Below are 19860 nucleotides of genomic sequence, written 5' to 3' on the forward strand. Positions count from 1 at the left end.
TTGGAAGAGGAAGCCAACCTGAATTGCATCACTGAGATTGAATCAATTCCAGCTGTTTCCAAATCAGATCTCAGGACAGCGCCAGCGCAGGACATGGTGGGGTTCTGTCTTCCTTACCCAACCACACATCAAATCAGCACCTGGATCCCAATATTTCTACATAGTTTGTGGCTCTTGTGGATTACTGTAACATGTTCTACATGGGGCTGCCTTTGAAAATTGCTCAGAAACTTCAGCTGCCCCAAAGAGCTGCAGCCAGATTCTTGACTGGGGCTGGTTATAGGGAGCAGACAACTCCCTTGCTAAACAACTCCACTGGCTACTAGTCTGTTTCTGGGCACAATCCAAAGTGCTGGCTACGACCTATAAAGCCCTACACAGCTTAGGTCCTGCCATCCTCCCAGGCAACCTTGAAACTCCTTCCCTAGAGAAGCTAGACTGGCCCCCTCCTTGTTCTCCATCTGCTAGCAGGTGAAAACCTTCTTCCAACAGGCTTTTGGGTGCATTCAATGCGGGGGACTGTTAATTTTTTTTGTGATTTCTTTTATATGTTTTAGCTGTTCTCATTTTATCTGTAAGCCGCCTTGAGTCCCTGTCAGGGAAAAAGCGAGGTATAAATATATAATGAGGGTGGCAATAATAAGAGGGACAGGTGGAGAATTCTGTTGGTGTACCCCATAACTTACTGCCCAAGAATCTCCCTTTCTGAGCTGACAGAGGTGGTTGAGCCCCATCCCTGTGGGTGATTAGCAATGGAGTATATTAGCACACTTGCTATTACACTTTTCAGTGAGTGCACTGGAGGATGCTGTGCAGAGAGAAATTACACTGAATGCTTAAAAACTGAGCACATACCCTAGTTTCTAATGTTATATGGTTTTGCTAGGTCCACCATCTATGTAAGGTAGATCATAATATTTAGTCAGTGGAGAAAATGTCAAGAGGAAGGCCTATCCTTTTAATTGGTCAATTTTTCCATTATCCCACTCTTGCAAGCAAATTTTCTATCAGATATATTGATTTGTAAGCAGGATACTACTGCCCACTAAAATGTCTTAAGAAACTTAATCTGCTGACTTGGGTGAAGCTGAACAGCTGCCACCATCTGTACAATGTTGTAGCCTTTGTGTCCATATGAAAACCAATCTTTGGCTGAAGAAGGAAAGACCTGGCGAACAACACAGTTTTTAAGTGATAGATACAGCTTTACATGGGTATGATGTTAGTCTACAATCCAGTACTCCTTTACCTGGGAGTAAACCCATTGAATTCAATGGATTAAATTTCCTAATAGATGCATATAGGATCGCAATCAGCTAACAACATGCCTTTTTTCAGTGTTGTGAACTGATAACTTTAAAAATGGCTTGTTAATATGAATTTTCTGGTGAATGTGCACAGATGTACTTTGTTTGACTCTCAACTGTGTGAACTGCCTCTACTAATATATTTTTGTCTGAGTTGACATTGGGCAATATGAAAGTTATAGCTATGATAATTAATCTGTGATGGCTCATGTTGTCACTTGCCCTAGAACTTAATTATGTGCACCTTTACCTCAAGGAAACATTTATCAAAGAGGAGGAGCTGTTACTAATCTGAAGATGACTGAAAACTTGTTTATTGTTATAGCACCATCACGTAGCATGGAAATGTACAGTAATGTAAGCAAAAAGAAAGAAAAGAAAATGAAGCTAGATTTCCCCCCAGTAATTTACCACCTACATTTTGTAAGTGAAAGGGAAACCACAGTGGAGAGAAGGGGGTAGCAAGAGCACCTGACAGCACACAGGGAAGGCAAGGGTAAAAAGAGATATTTGAAGACTATTTCAGTTAGTCTTGAGGGTCAGTGTTGCATCCAGCCTTTAGAGAAGACCAGTTACCTTCAAATATCATAAAACATCCCACAGCAGCTCCATGTTCAATTAGGGATAAACCAATTTATGTAACCTCAAAATACTGAAGTAATGTGGGGGGAACAAATGTGCTGGACTTGCTTACAAGGACTCATCCAGGAATAAATATAATATTGCATTCACCAGCAGGTGTTTCCTGCTTGGCAGGGGGTTGGACTCGATGGCCCTTGTGGTCTATTCCAACTCTATGATTCTATGATCTACACTGTGAATTCCCCAAACCACAGATAATATTTCACTGTTGCTGTATCTTCTTTTTTCGATAATCTGACAAGTATGAGTTTTTCCAGAGTGGCATGATAATTTTTCTGAGTCAGGTATGATTATGTCCCGAGTCCTCAAAGAAGAATCTGATGACTCCTCTTCTTGGAGATGGTTCTGTCCCTGCTCTTTGGACTCTGTGGCAGTCCCCACCCCATCCCTAACCATTGGCCAGGCTGGCTGGGGCTGATGGGAGTTGGACTCTAACAGCATAGTGGGGCACATGTTCCTCTCTGTTGCTCAACACAGATTTTCTCCTCAACTGCTCTTTCTAACTATGACTGACCAATACTCCACTCTGCCTCAGCCCTTGCCTTTGGACCGTCTAACTGTCCCTATTCCAATGCTCTACCTACCGTCACAGTCCTTTCCTTAAGATAGAACAGCTGGCTCTTCCTTCCTGAATTTTGTCACATTGGTGCTCCTTCCCCCAAAAGGGATCCAAAAGCAATAAGGCCATCACAGCACCGTGTCTAACATGCCACTGTCACCAGACATCAATAGATGAAATCATGTGAGTCAACACCGCCAACCAAATATTGCTTCATGAAGGATGATATCACTGAAGGCAGACGAGGGCAATTTGAATAAATAAGTGATAATTTTCACAAGAGGTGTTGAGAAATGCTGAAGGGGCAATGACTCCTTTTGGCACAGCCAAAACGTTCCAAGCAAGCCACGGGCTGTTTTGTCTAGCTTATTCGCATTATATGTCCCATCAAAGGCTTTGGTCCTTGTTTTTCATGGTGAAGGGAGATGCCCTTTGCTGTAGACTCATAGCATTGCTTCAGATTAGTCATGCTTCCCATCATCCCTGACCACTGGTCCTGTTAGCTAGGGATGATGGGAATTGTAGTTCCAAACATCTGGAGGGCTGGAGTCTGCCTATGCATGTTCAAAGGCTACGAACTCAGTTTATATGGTTCTGACTAAGTCACCTCTGCACACCTTATCACTCATGATCATTAATGAAAACTATTTGATAGAGAAGAACCATCAGAATAATATTACTGTGCATGTTTTTATTTTGGTTTATCTCATCTTGAAATCTAATTTATTATTATTAATGCAAAATAATTATGAGGTCAATGATTTGGATCCCAGTGATTATTCAGCAGTAGAGTTGCTATAGCACCCTGAGAAACAGGCCTCCACCACCTCTGTGCGTGCAGAGTTGCGTTTTGTCACCTTTATAAAGAGCCACAGAGTAGCAGATCTCTTCTCCAAGAGAAATTTGTGTTCAGGAGGCTTGGGCACAGTCCTCACCCAGCATTTGCGACCTGAAGCAGCCAGTCACTCCTCCCTTTCTGTCTAATGGCAGGGCTGGCACTGGATAGTTCAGTTGGTAGAACAGGGGACTCTTATTCTCAGGCTTGTGGCTTTGAGCCTCATGCTGGGCAAAAGATTCCTGCATGGCAGAGGGTTGGGCTAGATGACCCTGGGGGTCCCTTCCAACTCTACTGTTCTATGATTCTATGAAATATATCTGTTTTAGACTGAGTCAAAGTCCCCCTTGACCTATTTTAAAGCCCCAAACAGCATGAGTTCTGGATACATTCTAGAATGCCCAGTGCATTTTTCCTTTAAAAATATTTAGGAGTACTCTCATTTCCCTACTCATATTGAAATACTGCCCCTCAATGAGGCCAAACTCAGACTCACAAAATGTTTAGGGGTACGCGTGCCCCTGCGCCCCACAGAAAAAGCACCGAGAATGCCAAGTGGAATTAGCTTTCCCCAATACAACATTCTCCCACGTGGACTCCACCAGTTCCAGATCTTGCAGAAAGACTTTTAGAAGTCCCTATTGGGAAGACCCAGTTTTCCGAGTGCATGTTCTGGAAGTTGGGCAATAGGGGCAGTACAGGATTCCTTTTGGTGTACCGACCTCCCCGCTGCACCAAGGATTCCCTGCCCGAGCTGCTTCAGGTCGTGGCGGATGTTCTCCTGGAGTCACCTAGTTTGGTTGTCCTAGGGAATTTTAACATCCATGCCGACACGACCTTACAAGGGGCCGCTCGGGACTTCGTGGAAAGCATGGCCTCCATGGGGCTGTCCCTGAATAAGTCTGGCCCAACCCATAGCTGCGGACATGCCTTGGACCTGGTGTTTACCTCTATGGATGTTGGTGATCTGACACTAAGTAAAAGCGAAACGAAAGAAGTGCCATGGTCAGATCACTTCCTGGTGCAACTGGACTTCTCTGCGACCCATCCCCTCTGCAGGGAGGTGGGACCAATTCGGATGGTCCGCCCCCGCCACTTAATGGATCCAAATGGTTCCCAGAGAGTGGTAGGGGATGCTTTATCCCATGTTGATGGCCTTTCAGCCGATTCCCTGGTGGCCCACTGGAATGTGGCGTTAACCAGGGCTATTGACTGTTTGGCTCCGAAGCGCCCTCTCCGATTGCATGGAGCCCGGAGAGCCCCGTGGTTTTCCATGGATCTGAGGGCAATGAAACAATCGTTGAGACGGCTAGAGCGCCGGTGGCGGATAACTCATTCCGAATCTGACCGGACACAGGTTAGAGCTCAACATCGAGCCTACCAAGTGGCGATAGCGACGGCGAAGAAGACTTTCTTCGCCGCCTCTATTGCATCTGCAGAAAACAGCAGCAGGAGACTTTTTCAGGTGGTTCACAATTTAGCGGAACCACCTGCGACATCGGGGCCCAGTACGGGCCACATGATCTCCTGCAATGATTTTGCAAAGTTTTTTGCAGATAAAATCGCTCAGATTCGCGAAGAAGTAGACTCCACCATGGGAGCAGGGCCAAGGCAGGAGAGTGCTAGAGTCCTGTCTAGTCAAGTTGTGTGGGATCAATTCCAATCTGTTACCTCCGAGGATGTGGACAGGCTGCTTGGACGAGTGAAGCCAACCACCTGTCTCCTGGATCCTTGCCCATCCTGGCTTATAAAAGCTAGCCGGGAAGGACTGGGCGATGGGCTTTGTGGGGTGGTGAATGCTTCCCTCCGTGAGGGATCCTTCCCAGACCCGCTGAAAGAGGCGGTTATTAAACCGCTTCTTAAAAAACCATCTTTAGATGCGGCCACGATGGCCAATTATCACCCAGTCTCAAATCTTCCATTCTTGGGCAAGGTGATTGAGCGAGTGGTTGCTGAACAACTCCAGGCACGCCTGGAAGAAGCGGACCATTTGGATCCCTTCCAGTCAGGATTCAGGCCTCATCATGGGACTGAAACTGCCTTGGTCGCACTGGTTGATGATCTCCGGCGGGCTAGGGACAAAGGTGAGAGCTGTTTCCTAGTTCTGCTGGATCTCTCAGCGGCGTTTGATACCATCGACCATAACATCCTTCTGGACTGTCTTGAGGGGCTGGGAGCTGGGGGCACTGTCATACAGTGGTTCCACTCCTTCCTCCTGGGCCGTGTTCAGAAAGTGGTGGTGGGGGATGAGTGTTCAGACCCCTGGGCTCTCACTTGTGGGGTGCCTCAGGGTTCTGTCCTCTCCCCCATGCTTTTCAACATTTACATGCAGCCACTGGGAGAGATCATCAGGAGGTTTGGGCTGGGTGTTCATCAGTATGCGGATGATACCCAGCTCTACCTCTCTTTTAAATCAGAACCAGTGAAGGCGGTGAAGGTCCTGTGTGAGTGTCTGGAAGCGGTTGGAGGATGGATGGCGGCTAACAGATTGAGGTTGAATCCTGACAAGACAGAAGTACTGTTTTGGGGGGACAGGAGGCGGGCAGGTGTGGAGGATTCCCTGGTCCTGAATGGGGTAACTGTGCCCCTGAAGGACCAGGTGCGCAGCCTGGGAGTCATTTTGGACTCACAGCTGTCCATGGAGGCACAGGTCAAATCTGTATCCAGGGCAGCTGTTTACCAGCTCCATCTGGTACGTAGGCTGAGACCCTATCTGCCTGCAGACTGTCTCGCCAGAGTGGTACATGCTCTGGTTATCTCCCGCTTGGACTACTGCAATGTGCTCTACGTGGGGCTACCTTTGAAGGTGACCCGGAAACTACAACTAATCCAGAATGCGGCAGCTAGACTGGTGACTGGGAGCAGCCGCCGAGACCATATAACACCAGTCTTGAAAGACCTACATTGGCTCCCAGTACGTTTCCGAGCACAATTCAAAGTGTTGGTGCTGACCTTTAAAGCCCTAAACGGCCTCGGTCCAGTATATCTGAAGGAGCGTCTCCTCCCCCATCGTTCTGCCCGGACACTGAGGTCCAGTGCCGAGGGCCTTCTGGCGGTTCCCTCACTGCGAGAGGCCAAGTTACAGGTAACCAGGCAGAGGGCCTTCTCGGTAGTGGCGCCCGCCCTGTGGAACGCCCTCCCATCAGATGTCAAAGCGATAAACATCTACCTGACATTCAGAAGACATCTGAAGGCAGCCCTGTTCAGGGAAGTTTTTAATATGTGACATTTTAGTGTATCTTTCATCTTTGTTGGAAGCCGCTCATAGTGGCTGGGGAAACCCAGCCAGATGGGCGGGGTACAAATAATAAATTATTATTATTATTATTATTATTATTATTATTATTATTATTGAAAAGGATCAACACTATCTATGTCAAGATAGTCTTCTAAGAAAATTAAGCCTTTGGTGGTAGTACGTGTACTATATAAATTCTTCTCTGTGGATGCTTGGGAACCTCTTAGGATAGGAAAGTGGCATGTCATCTTAAAAATAAAGACATAAATTAAGTCATTGCGGTTAAGAACAGTTCCGCAACATCCTTGCAATTGGATGCTGTTAGAGCCAGCAAGGGGAAATGCAGGAATGATTAAATGGGGCCTGGAGCCTGGACTACGTGGAACCTGGTACCAAGTTCCACTGGAAGAGGACTTTCTACACCTCTTCTCAGATTGCCACCAGTAATATTCATACCTGAAGATAGAGGGGATGAAGAACTAAGGGAAAAGATACTCGTATTCCTGTTTGGGAGATTAAATATTAGCTCTGTTGTGTCAAGAAGAGTAACAGGCTTCTTTAATATCACTTGTGGTGCTCCATTTGCTCAGAGGCTGTCAACACCCCGATGTGAACTGCAGCCCAAGGGAGATGGTGGCATTTAATCAAGAGCCTTAAGATGGCTGTGCCAGACAGAGAGTTCTTCTGAATATTTCTTCACTCCCACAAGATGAGACCAGCTGTAGCGAGGAGAAATAACTTGAGCAGGACTGCTAGACGGGGGGTGGGGGTGGGGGGTGGAACCTGTTACAGAAGCCAGCATTGTACTTTATTCTTAAAACATGCATTTAAGTCTATAAGCATATCACCTCATTTCAGGGGGGATAGGTTTAAGACTCCAAACAAGGGAGCTGCTATTTGATTTGAATTGAATTATAGAATCAAAAATGGTTTTAAAAGAGCAATTCTTAAAACTGGAAAATGATTAATTATGTGAAATACAAAACAAATATTAACTTCAGTTCCAGAGTGTGGAGGATTACAAATCAGGGATGTGGGTTCACCTTGGAACCCAAGGTGGCAGGATGGCTCTGAATTGGGTTGCCAGACCTTGAAGAGCAAAAAAGAGGACAGCCCAAGCCAGGGAAAGAGGCACACGGGCATACAGGCTGCTGCCACTGCGCCCACATCCCTCTTTCCTTGGCTCGGGCTGGCAGTGGCCAGGGCATGCAGAGCAGCCCCAACCCAAACCGTCTGAGCCCAAGCCATAAATAAATAAATACAAATTTAAAACCCCAAAACCTGGACATTTCCTTTAAGATGTAAAAATCCCCCCGGATGGACATGTTGGCCCCCTAAAAGAGGACATGTCTAGAATTTCCCAGATGTATGGCAACCCTAGCTCTGAAGCATTGCAACCGAGGGAGTAGAGGGCTTCTGAGGTGTTTTTTCCTTACTGGGAAGCATTTCTGTAAGTTTCCCAAGCTCTCCATAAACAGGAAATGCCACACAGAGACTTAGGGACAGACAGAGGAGCAGGGAAGCTAACTGTGTGCCTGACTGACAGCTCCAACTGCCAATTGGGGAGTGAGGGCTCTCCTTTTACACCTCTTCAGTGTTTCTGGTAGTGCAAGAAAAATTTGTTAATTTTTCTGCTCCTTGCTGCCTTTCTTTTTTTTAAAGCAGCAGCAGCAGCCGCCCACCTCTATGGTGCCTTCAGTGCCCTCCCAGGGCTGGTTGCACTTCTCCTAACAGATTCCCACTGGTGCCCATCTAGCTAATCTATACAGATAGGAAATGCCTATCACATTCTTCCAAACATAGAGACCCCAAGAGACTTCAACCCTCTTCAATTGTGTTTTTGATAATACTGGGTGTTGCCTCTTATATGCATATAATTACAGCCAATTCCAATTATTATCTCTTTTTATCACAAGCAGCACTATTTTTCTATAAAAAGAGGTGCTGGAGTTCACCACAAACATCTCCCTTACTTTCTTTGAATGGCAGTGGCACCCCCCTGAGAGGGGCCAGAGCTGAGCTCTGGCTGAAAAAGAGTCCTGGTCACAAGAGAGATGGGCAGGCTCAGATCTCAAAGGTTCCCATTGAATTCCATAGGAGAAAGCAAATGCCTTGAAATCTGGAATGCATCTGAGATTAAGCAAATCTGCCAGGGACCAGGGCTGTCTTCACACCGTACATTTACTGTAAAATACATTTAACACACAGAGATTCCTGGGAACTGTCGTTTGTTTGTTTTTCAATGATGCAACCAATAAAGCATAAAAATCAAAACAAAATGAACTTAGACTACGGATTGTAAATAAGATGAATTGAATATTAAGTTTGTTAAGGGTGCTGGAAATTGTAGCTCTGAGAGGAGTAAACAATTCCCAGGCTTCTTTGCGGAAGACAATGTGTTCTAAATGTGTGGTGCACATGCAGCTTATGTTCCCTGGGGGGGAGGGGCTAGCTTCCTATTTGGATATTATTGAATAAACCTTTTTGCTTCCTCCCACATAAATTAATGGCTGCAATTTCTTCCCTGGGGTGGGGAATATAGTGCTAAACTTGGGAGTGACATTACAGTGAGGGATAAAGGTGCCCAGGGTTCTATGCAGTGCGCACATGCGCACAAAGAAGCTTCACAGATCCACCCCCTGGTCTCTACCTCTAGTCCATCCTTTGACACCCTGTGCATTCAAATCACTGTCATTGTACTAAGCAACGAGTTATATCTTCCTGAAATGTACCTTGTTCGTGCTGATGTGCAGAGCTGACCAAGGCCCTACTACTTTCGTAGTCTCCATCTCCATCTTCTTTAAACGGGGAGAAGCATCCTCATAATGCCGGGATACTCCTGGATGTCCAAAATGAGGAAAGAAAACAGCCTGAAAGCAAAGTACAAAAATCCTGCAAGGAAAACCACTATACAGATTTCCATGTGTTCTTTTGGTAGATGGTTTCTAAAGTTCAGCTATTGTTCCCTTTCAGAGCTGCACCTGTTGCCAACCCAGCCAGGGGCATTATTGCTGTTCCTGGGACTGGTGAATATAACCAGAGGATTCATCTCCTGGTCCTGGGGTCTGTGGCAGTCAGTGGTACTAGGACCCAGACAATTGTCCTCTTTCTGGGAAAATCTACAATACAGAGTTGAATAAGTTTTACTGTTTAATTCTTAAAGCACAGTGGGCTAGTTCAGGTGTTTTGTACTAAACAATCCCCGCCCTGCCCAGACCACTTTGGAGCAATGGGCAAAACAGAAAGGCCCCTCCGTGACAGGCTCACTTCCTGGGGTTCTGCTACTGCAGAGGTTTCCAGAAAGATCTCATGGAACTTGCGCAAGATCTCACCACTGCTACCACACAAACCCAGCAGTAGGGATGGGTAGGACACACCACACTACGGCAGACCAACACAGCTACCTACCTGTAACTATGCCTATCCAATGTATTTTGAAAATGACCATTAAGAATATATTAAACTGAGGAGGTATTTAGAAAGAGATTGGAAGTAAAGTGCAAATAAAAGGGCAAGTATCACAATGCCTTTAATCTATGTTGAGGTTGCACAAGAACTTCTGTAGAGCCCTGATGGACCAGGGCAAAGGCCAATCTAGTCCAGTCCTCTGTTCTCACAATTTGTGAGCAGAACCCCAAGCATTTGGAACCCTGTGTACAGTTCCAGTTTGTATTGCTACAAATAATGAGGTACTGGCCTGGGCTATTATGACAGGCTAATGTGATGGGTACTAAAGTTTTTACAACAGAACACTGTAAAGCCAGGATCTTGAGCCAGTAAATATGAATCGAGCTCTTGAACCTCCCATTAGCCCATCCCTTTGGCTGATTCAGTCAATCAAATCAATCTGGAGTGACAGTTCCCACATTTAAAAAACCTATTTCCAGATCCATTAAGAAGAAAACGTGCACTGATAATTTTTGAGGGGTACCAATGAGTCATTTACGAGTGTTACTAGGCTCTGGAGAAGCTTTTATACACTTCTTCATGGAGGATGGGGCTAGGCGCTAACAGAAGCAGCCAGATTTTACTGCAACCCACATTTTCATAAGCTCTACTTTCTTTCTGGGCAAGGCCCTGTGTAAAGCTGCAGTGAAATCCAAATTAGTTAATGTATAGCTTCCCTCACAAATGTATTTCCAGTGCAGACAAATTTGCTATATAAAAATATACAAAATAGTATTAGCAGTCTGAGTAGAACAAAATGATCTTCTTACGATGTCTCTGACCAAAGGTACAAGCCCCACCAGCTTTTGGTGCTTATTGTCCCTTCCTGCTTGTCTCACTGCAATCTCAGGTTAGAAAGTTCAGCCTTCCATTGCATCCCGTCATAATGCCGAGACGGAGTTAGCTGAACAGACTTACTGTTTGGGCTTTGCCTGCCAGCCCCGCTGTCCTTGTTGTCAGGAGGAGCCAGTGCCCCATAGCTGGAGTGGTGGTGGTGGTGGAGGTGGAGGTGGTGGTGGTGGGGTCTCCCAGGCATTTTTGTAGTCAATGGTGTTCCACCATTTTCCTCAATATTGAATGGGTGAAGCTCTGCGCTGTTCAAAGCATAGCTGTGAAACACAAGTGTGGGTCCAATGAGAGAATTAAAAAGTGATAACTATATTTGAGATGAAAAAACAAGCCTGCATATGTACTGCATTCATATCCTGCACTTTCCCTGAGTTCACTTTGTCCAGCACTTAAATTAGTAACCGCTGAAATGTGGCATCACATCCCCAAATGGATGTATATAGACCTCTATAATAATAAAAAAACACCCTGGGAGATGTGCGCCTTACTGGCTCTAAATCTCACTTACTTCCAGACATGCCCAGCAGGTAGATCGTGATCTACCGGTAGATCACTGGACATCTGTGGTAGATCACTGGCTCCCCCCAAAGATGCTCAACAACTTTGGCCCCCCTAAAAAAGCTAAACATCTTTGCCCTGCAGCCCCCCAAAACAGGGCTTTCCTCCTCCCTAAAAAAGCTCAACCACTTTTACCTGAACCCCTAAAAGGGGGTAGATCACTGCCAGTTTTTAACTCTGTGAGTGGATCGCAGTCTCTTGGGAGTTGGCCACCCTAGTAGCTTCAAGTCTCGTCCTTACAGAGATGATGGACATTTGTGTAGTCTGCACCCCTTCAGAGCGCAAATGGTGGTCCAATGACTTAATGTACCTCCATGCAAAAAATAAAACAAATCCCTGCAAGCTAGTATTCTCAGAAGACGGGTTCTAGCATGGTAATTTTCTATGTGTGGGAATCTCAGTAGATTGCAGTTGTTTGTTCTGGTGAACCCCCAGTGCAAGATTTTGGATTCATGGGTTTATTTGATATTAGTCCTCTTGAGTACATATCTTTAGTTACTGTGGGCTTATTACTCCTCTAACATTTTATATTAAACTGTGAGAGACCCACTTAGGTTTTAAACTGAACAGGATAGTTTAAAAGCTCAATATTTTTGCGGGGGGAGCAAGGGTTGGAGGCCCAGCACCACTGACGCTACCCCTGACTCATTCTTACCCACAGAGGCTTTGGTTATGCCAGTCACACAATCTCCTGTTAAGGTGGCTCAGTCAAAATCACTGGCAAAACAAGGGACGAAGGAGCTGTGTGACTCGCCTGGAGGGATGCACCGTAGGAAAAGCTGTTCCCAACCCAGAACTCAAAACGAACCACCATAAAATAGGAAGGAGCAGTCAGTGGGGTAGCGTGGGTAGCCAGCACCTAGGCAAGGAAAGCATGGCACCCTCTAGGCAGCGCTTCCTTGGGGCCAGATGGAGCTGCCGAGCAGCAGCGAGACATATGTGCACACCTCCTCAGCTGGAACACCTCCACCGCTGCAAGTCTCACCACCCGCCTCTCCTGCCAGCTGGGGACGCTGTGCAGCCAAGGGATGCCAGGGCCTGTCCTCTCCCAACTACTGCTCAGTGTGCCACTCCGGTGAGGCAGGCGGGCAGGGTGTGGAGTACCTCTGGTCAGGGCAGCAGTTGCAGAGGCGGACCCCTAAAAATTTTGTGCTCAGGGCAATTGGCCCCATGCTACACCTCTGAGCAGAGTACATACTTATTTAAGCTCATTTTGGTCTGATTTCAGACCTAGCTTTGCCTTAAAGGTAAAGGACCCCTGACAGTTAAGTCCAATCGCGAACGACTCTGGGGTTGCGGAGCTCATCTCGCTTTACTGGCTGAGGAAGCTGGCGTTTGTCCGCAGTTTTTCCGGTTCACGTGTCCAGCATGACTAAGCCGCTTCTGGCGAAACCAGAGCAGCGCACAGAAACGCCGTTTACCTTCCCGCCAGAGCGGTACCTATTTATCTACTTGCACTTTGACGTGCTTTTGAACTGCTAGGTTGGCAGGAGCTGGGACCGAGCAACGGGAGCTCACCCCGTCGCAGGGATTTGAACCGCCGACCTAGGCTCTGTGGTTTAGACCACAGTGTCACCCACGTCAATTTAGCTTTGCCTTAGTTGTGGGCAATGACTTTGCTCAGGAGAGAGCAAGGGAGGGATGTACATTGTCCTGAATATTACTCTGGCATCTGATACCAGCAACCACTGTACCCTTCTGAAGTGCCTTGTGGGAGACATTATATCAACAGGAGTCACTCTTTTCAGGTAGGTGTCAAGAGGCGGTGCCAGTTCTTTCCCACGGGATGCTGCAAGCTTCCCATTCTGTCTCCCATGTCTTTTGACGTGAAGCCTGAGAATAGAGATGAGCTTTTTTGCAAGGTGTTTTCCTGAGCAAATAGATGATTTTTTTCACCCCCACCACTAGAAAAAGGAGGCCACTCTCCCCAAATGTCCTAGAAATATATGCGACTTTGTGGGGGTTGCAAAATGGGAGCCAAGATGCGGCCATACAATTGCTGTTCTTCTTTCTTGTAGAGACGGGGAAATTTTAAGGGGAGGAGAGGGAGAAGCTGTGCTGCTTTGCCACTAATGGTGAATCCCACAAAGGAAAAACTGCTGGAGTATCTCTCTTCCCGCTGAATAAATTAACTGAAATCATCCTCTGAATGGAGGGGCAATTTGTGCACTGCTCTGTGTTTTTTAATGGGCAGGAGGGCAGTATCACCAATTTGTAGATGATACACACTTGTTTCTCTCCCCTTTCCCAAATTCCACTTGTAACCAGAGAAATAACTCCAACAGTTCTTTGTTTTTGTTTCTCTCTTCACGCCCATGGATGAGGGCCACACGACATAGACATATCCCTTTGCCTTCTCATTTTCTTCATTCACAAAATAATTGACCAACCAGCAGCCATTAATTCTGACAGCTACCTGGTTCCTCACCCAAACAGAGGCACAGTAGTAGAAAGGTTATGAAACAGCGCCCCCTGACAAGGACTACGCAGGTACTGCAGCTATCCAGGCAGGCTCAGCTGAGGTTTGCAGAGGAACCCTGCGGAGCGCCAGGGAAAGTGCCGACAAACTTTGCTATTCAGTATCCAGTCTGAGTTTTAGTCTCTTTTTAGTAGGAATCTTTAGAAATTCATATAAAATCCCTCCTGTGGTAGATTTTCATCATTCCAACGTTGTTTTACTAAGGGGAAAGATGGCTATCAGAGGAGGGGCTGGAGATGAGGCCGAGGTCGGCCATAATCCCTGAAGTGTGTGGTCACATACTCAACCACCACACTGCAAGAAGTCTCAGCATCCTGTCTCTGGAGTGCCAGACTCAAAACCATGCAGAAAACAATGTCCGCTCAGCCTCAGTGTATTGGAGTACTGGTCGAGACAAAGGGGGTTATTTGACTAGACATGGGGAGTAGGAGATCGTGAATATTTTCCTTTGTCTTAACAAGTACAGTGGTACCTCGGGTTACAAACACTTTGGGTTACAAACACTTTGGGTTACAAACTCCACTAACCCAGAACTAGTACCTCGGGTTGAGAACTTTTCCCCAGGGTGAGAATGGAAGCACACTGGCAGCGGGAGGCCCCATTAGCAAAAGAGCGCCTCAGGTTAAAAACGGACCTCCAGAACGAATCAAGTTCTTAACCCGAGGTACCACTTTAACAGGAATGTTGAGTATTTCTGATTGACATGGCATCAGTTTTCAGCCTGGATGCCACTCCTGTTTTATGACATCTTATGACATATATATGACTTTTCTAACAAGTTGTTATGGGTAACCTAGGGAAACTTTTAAAAAAGAGGAGCACCCATTGTTTGGGGCTTCTCTCTGCTTTTTCAATGTTGAAGTTTGAAGTCTTGCTGCAACAATAAAGATCAGGCCTCCTGGCCGTTGTTTTGCTTCTATTTCTTGACCATCCAACCTAAGCCTGCAGAACTCACTGCTGCACACTAAGGAGACGGAGGCTCTAATAAGATGTCTGAATAATGACTTGGGAGGATATTAAAGCAGCTGTTTTTAATTATGTTATTTATTTAAATTTCTGTTCAACCTTTTTAAAACTAATATTCAAGGTAAAGAGGTTATTATTCCATTCAACCACTAAGGAAAAAAGAGGATGTGAGTACTTTTGAGTGGTATTTAGCAGTTTGAGTGTTTTGCTTAGAACTTGCAGATGAACAGCAAATGTGGGTTGGTAAACCTTTTATGCTGTTCCAGACTTTCTATAACCATTTTTCATTGCTCATTTCAAGAAAGGTTTTTCTCCAGATTCTCAAAGTAGGTAGCTAACTTTTACTATTAAATGTTCAATTGTGTATTGAATACGGAATATATTCTATCTATGGTAGAGTAGGTTTTCACTGTGCCGTAAGTTCCAAGGAGACGTCTTGGAGAGGCTGTTTGGCTCAGGCTGAAGGTTCAGGGTTCAAAGAGCTAGAGGCCAACAATCCCAGGGGTTGGGAGACTGGTTTCATCCAGACCCCACTAGCTAGACTTTCTATGGGGGAGATGTCGCAGTGGGAGAACCAAATCCCAAAGAAGGACTCAGGGGGCTGTCCTCTAGCCAGACCAGACCAGCTTCCTCGGAACTGGCTTCTGCACTGCTGGAGTAGCCACTCCCTTCCATTCCTCCTGGCCAGCCTTGCCTACAGGGAGGCACCAGGTGCGAAGCCTGACGCCAAGCCAGAGCTGTTTCCTCCTGTCACAGAGAGATGCCAGTGCTGCTGTGAACACAAGGCTCAGGTCCAGCCCACCAGAAGGTGTTCCCCCGTCCAAAGATATGCCCCGCTTACCATGCTAAAGCCATGCCCACCCCTGTCCTTAACAGCAGGGATCCTGGGTGTGCCAACCATTGAAGGACCATCTTCGCCTGCTGCGTTAACCTCTTGCCTTGCTTATGTACCATACTGATTTGAGTGTTCAAGTTTTCGGCAGGAACTGTAATCTGAATATGAGTTCTTCATCCAGAAGAGGGCAAGACAGTTTGGATAGAATTGGGTGCCAATTTGAATCAAGATGGTGAACTGAACCTTTCAAAACTGCACTGATTTTTGGTTTCTTAGAATCTTGAGCGGTTCCAGGTACAAGCCTGCTAGTAAATTATGTAAGGAAGGTTTATACAATATAATAATTTTATAGATGAGGTCTAGTACATTTACAGATTCTGCTCCATTACTATTTGTAAATTTCTTCATAAACAGTTCTCAGCTTTTGCGTTCTTTTCTGTGGTAACTAAAGTGATAACACATTACGATTGGAATGGTCATTAGGTATAATAGATATCCAGTTGGAAACTTTGATCTCTTACACAAGGAAGTGTGATAGGAGTGAATAAATCAGTATTAGAAAGTATGGAAGATTGAAAAACCAATTGCAGTACATGTATTACTTTTGCAAATGGCTCAATGCATGGTTTGAAAAACAAAGTCTGAAAAGAGATAGCTGAAAAACAATAGCTAAAAATCATTTCAGTCCCTCTACTTAGGCATTTTTTAATCAACTACCTTAAACACGAACAGGATCTACCAAGTTATGGGAACAAAATTAAAGTGCAGTCCATCCAATGTGCATCTTTGCCACATTCATCTGCAAACTGATAAATTCTAACACAATGTTACCTACTCTTTGCTGCCATGCAAGGCTGCACATCCTCAGTCTTTTCATGAAGGCATGAAAACCTCAAATGTATGTTGTGATAGAGATGTATAGTATTGGCTCGTTTCACGCCTGTTATGAAACCCAAATGTTCTAAATTCACGATGCTTTGCTGCCCTTTCAATACTAAGCTTAAAATGAGGTTGTGCAGAATGGTAGCTTCTTGTACTATCCCTGCACAGTACGTGCTTTCAAGACATCCATTCTTCACAGGAGCAACCACACAGGTGGACTCCACTCACTTTGAAGGGAAACGGGGGCTTTACAAGGAGATGCCGGAAACTTAACTGTGATACATCTCAGGTATTATACATGCAAAATCAATTTGTGCTGGAAGCTGTGTTTCTGGCATTGTGTGCCCTTAAAAATCTTAAAATTTTAACATGAACAAGGTGAGAGATGAAGCATTACACACCTTATCTGCCATGTTGGCCATGCAGCAAGAGGGAAAATGATTCCATGTGTTTTCTCCCCAGTACAATCAAGTTTCTAGTTCCCTCTGTACCCACCCAGCCTTAGCAATAAAAAAACCACTCTGTAAAAGGACGGCTAGCATCCTGCAAGGGGAAAGACAACCCCGAGTCCTGAGTGGCTGGAGAAACCCAGCCACATGGACGGAGTATAAAAAATAAAATTATTATTCTTGTTATTATGCAGCTCGGATTGTTGACAGGAAGCGTGTTGGGAGGCGCTCTCCCTCTCCATGGGCCTCTGGAGTCTCTGCAATGCAAAGAGTCTGCTAAAGAAGCGAGGCAGGGGCTCAATAGGGACACACTGAAGGGGAAAGTAGCAAAGAGAAATCTGAATAATTTAAAAAGCTCTTGTCTATTATAGCTTCAAGAAGGTCTTATAAAGCATGATTCCTTGATCAGGTGGTGTGTGGGGGGGAGAGAGAGAGAGAGAGAGAGAGAGAGAATGAGAATCTACCAGGTGGCAAAAGAGTTGCAGAGCCAGGGCTGGTTCTTCTCACAGAGGTGGAAACAAGGCACCTTGATGGCAGTACCCCTTGGACTGCAGCTGAAGGCTCATGGGATTGAATACTCCTTTGTACACATTGAAAATGGGCAAACGAGGCTGGGCTGAAACCCTTTCCCCTGGGATGCACGTGTAGGAGTTTTCCTCAGCTTGTACAGAGCCCTCTGACTGCAGTCTAATGTGGTAACGCTCAGATACTGTTTACAATCTGAGAACTAGACCAGAGGTCTAGCCCAGGAGAACCAAGCTCGGCTCTACTTCTCCCTTAGGTTGCCCTAACCCCACTCTGGCGGAATGACAGCAGGCATGGCATTTGCTAGCAACACTGGATTGCAGGAAATGTACTCTTCCCTGAGTGAAGCCTTTTGCACACCATTTTCACAAAGACAGTTCCTAGGTAATCCTTGAAAAATCTTAATTTGGACACTCCCAATTGTGTGTGTTTTCTTTAGAAGACTGGACCTGTGTTTCCTGTCTGCTGAATATATCTCCCAACCTATTTCCAAGCCACTTTGTGTGCATGTAGCAACCATAAGAACAATAACCCTGTTTTTTCTAAAAACTAAAATGTATAACAAATGCACTGTGGATGTATGCAGTCTTCCTAGTCTGAAGACTAAAAACATGTCCAGAATATAAAAAATGCAAAGACAACAGAAAATATTCATATTTATTTTTTTGTACTCAGCACATACAAAGATCAAAACAAATGTAATAGCATTTGTAAACATACTTTAAATTAAAAAAATTAAACTATCATGTATTTGCTCTGAAGGAGAAGTAGACTTACCCTCATTTATAAAGTTAGATTCTGTAAAATCATATGAACACTAGCACTTTAAAATATCCCCCAAAAAGCAAGATATTCCTTATTTCAATCAGTTTCAAAAGATCACAGCTTGAAGGCCAAATCAACACGTGAACCAAAGCTGGCACTGTTATCTCCATATTCAAGAAAACCAAAACTATCACAAGTTTAGCCTGTCTTGTTTAAGGAACCTGAGTGTGTAGATAAAGAATGTATATCCCACTGTAGAAGCTGAACTCGTTTATCCATATCTCATGTCAAAATACATAGGTCTAAACTATCTTTTAGAACCAAAATCTTGGGAAGCATTCAGACAGCTAATGTCCTTGCACGATGAGCTCAGGATTGGGTCTTAGGTGCTCATATAAACCCTCTCTCTGCTCCTCACACAACCCAAGGCAAAAATGAATGACTACAGACAGGAACTGTGGCTGGAATGGAATGTGTGAGCCTGGGATTCCTGAACACGTCGGCCAAACAAATTTGGGACAGAGAAGAAGTAGCACCAGAAGCATCTCCAGGCTAAGGTGGTTTTTCTTTCATCTAAGAACACAAGTCTACTGAAAGACAGCACCACCAGTTACTAAGGCACCATCTTAACACCCGTTCATTACTTTATAAGCTGATCAATAAAATCCAAAGAGTCAGATGCGCTATATAAATATATATATATAAACTCTAGTGATTTTTGTATAATGGTTAACATGGTGCAAAAACCTATTTGTTTCAGGGATAAACAGAATTTTTAAAAGCATTTCATTAATAGTCATCTGGATCCCTTTATCACTGGCCATTAAGTCATATTTAATAACTACAATTATATTGACTCCTGATTTCAGTATAACTCAAAAGAAAAAAAGCGAAAGACTATCATTGCTGGATTTTATTCATAAATGAAACCACAGAACAGCTGCAACTGTGTGTAAATGAAACAAAACAAAAATTAAAAGGCTACAGTAGTCAAAAAATAATGACAGTTTTATAAACTACCTGCAACATTCCACAGTTTTGGGCATATTTCTTAGCTTTTTCCAAAGTAATGGAACTACAGCTTGCAAGTCTTTGTCTACTACACCTTCTGTTCTATGGATTATGACACAATTTTAAAAACTTATTTGGAATGCAATGAGTATGTAAGATGATGCATAAAGCGGTGAGAGATGGTTCTTCCTCAAAGGGTTGTCATGAGCTTATCCTGATACAACAGGCTCTGGATCCCAACTAAGTTCTTCTGGTTCTGGTCCTGAATATACCACAAATTGCTGTCCTCGCCATTTGGGGATTGTTTCCAACAGAGCCTGTCATCCTGATAGGGTGGCCTGAAGCACATGCAGAGTGATGGTGGATGAGAAGCAAAAAGGAAAAACACAGTTATGAATGACAAAATAAATGAGCTGATCACATACATGGAAAATGAGACAACAGTGGGGGACTATATGGATGGAAAATATTAGCAGGGGGGAAACCTAAGTGGGGAATGAAGAGCTGAAACCA

At 44.9% G+C, this 19860-nt stretch overlaps 1 protein-coding gene across 10 annotated transcripts in view; it reads right to left on the reverse strand.

The window, feature by feature from the left end:
• The window catches only part of EPB41L4B (erythrocyte membrane protein band 4.1 like 4B), a 135733-nt gene that overhangs the window by 47735 nt on the left and 68138 nt on the right, over nucleotides 1-19860 (reverse strand). For 8 of the 10 annotated variants that reach the window (XM_053360700.1, XM_053360701.1, XM_053360699.1 and 5 more), the window contains 2 exons: nucleotides 10947-11137; nucleotides 9314-9420 (listed from right to left, as the gene is read on the reverse strand). In XM_053360700.1, coding sequence (XP_053216675.1) covers nucleotides 9314-9420; nucleotides 10947-11137 — 298 coding nt within the window. Of the gene's footprint in view, nucleotides 1-9313; nucleotides 9421-10946; nucleotides 11138-18214; nucleotides 19686-19860 lie in introns of those variants that run through there. The other 2 variants (XM_053360708.1, XM_053360710.1) reach the window with 1 other exon arrangement.

Source organism: Podarcis raffonei, chromosome 13 (assembly GCF_027172205.1).
Source record: "Podarcis raffonei isolate rPodRaf1 chromosome 13, rPodRaf1.pri, whole genome shotgun sequence".
Lineage (NCBI taxonomy): Eukaryota > Metazoa > Chordata > Lepidosauria > Squamata > Lacertidae > Podarcis > Podarcis raffonei.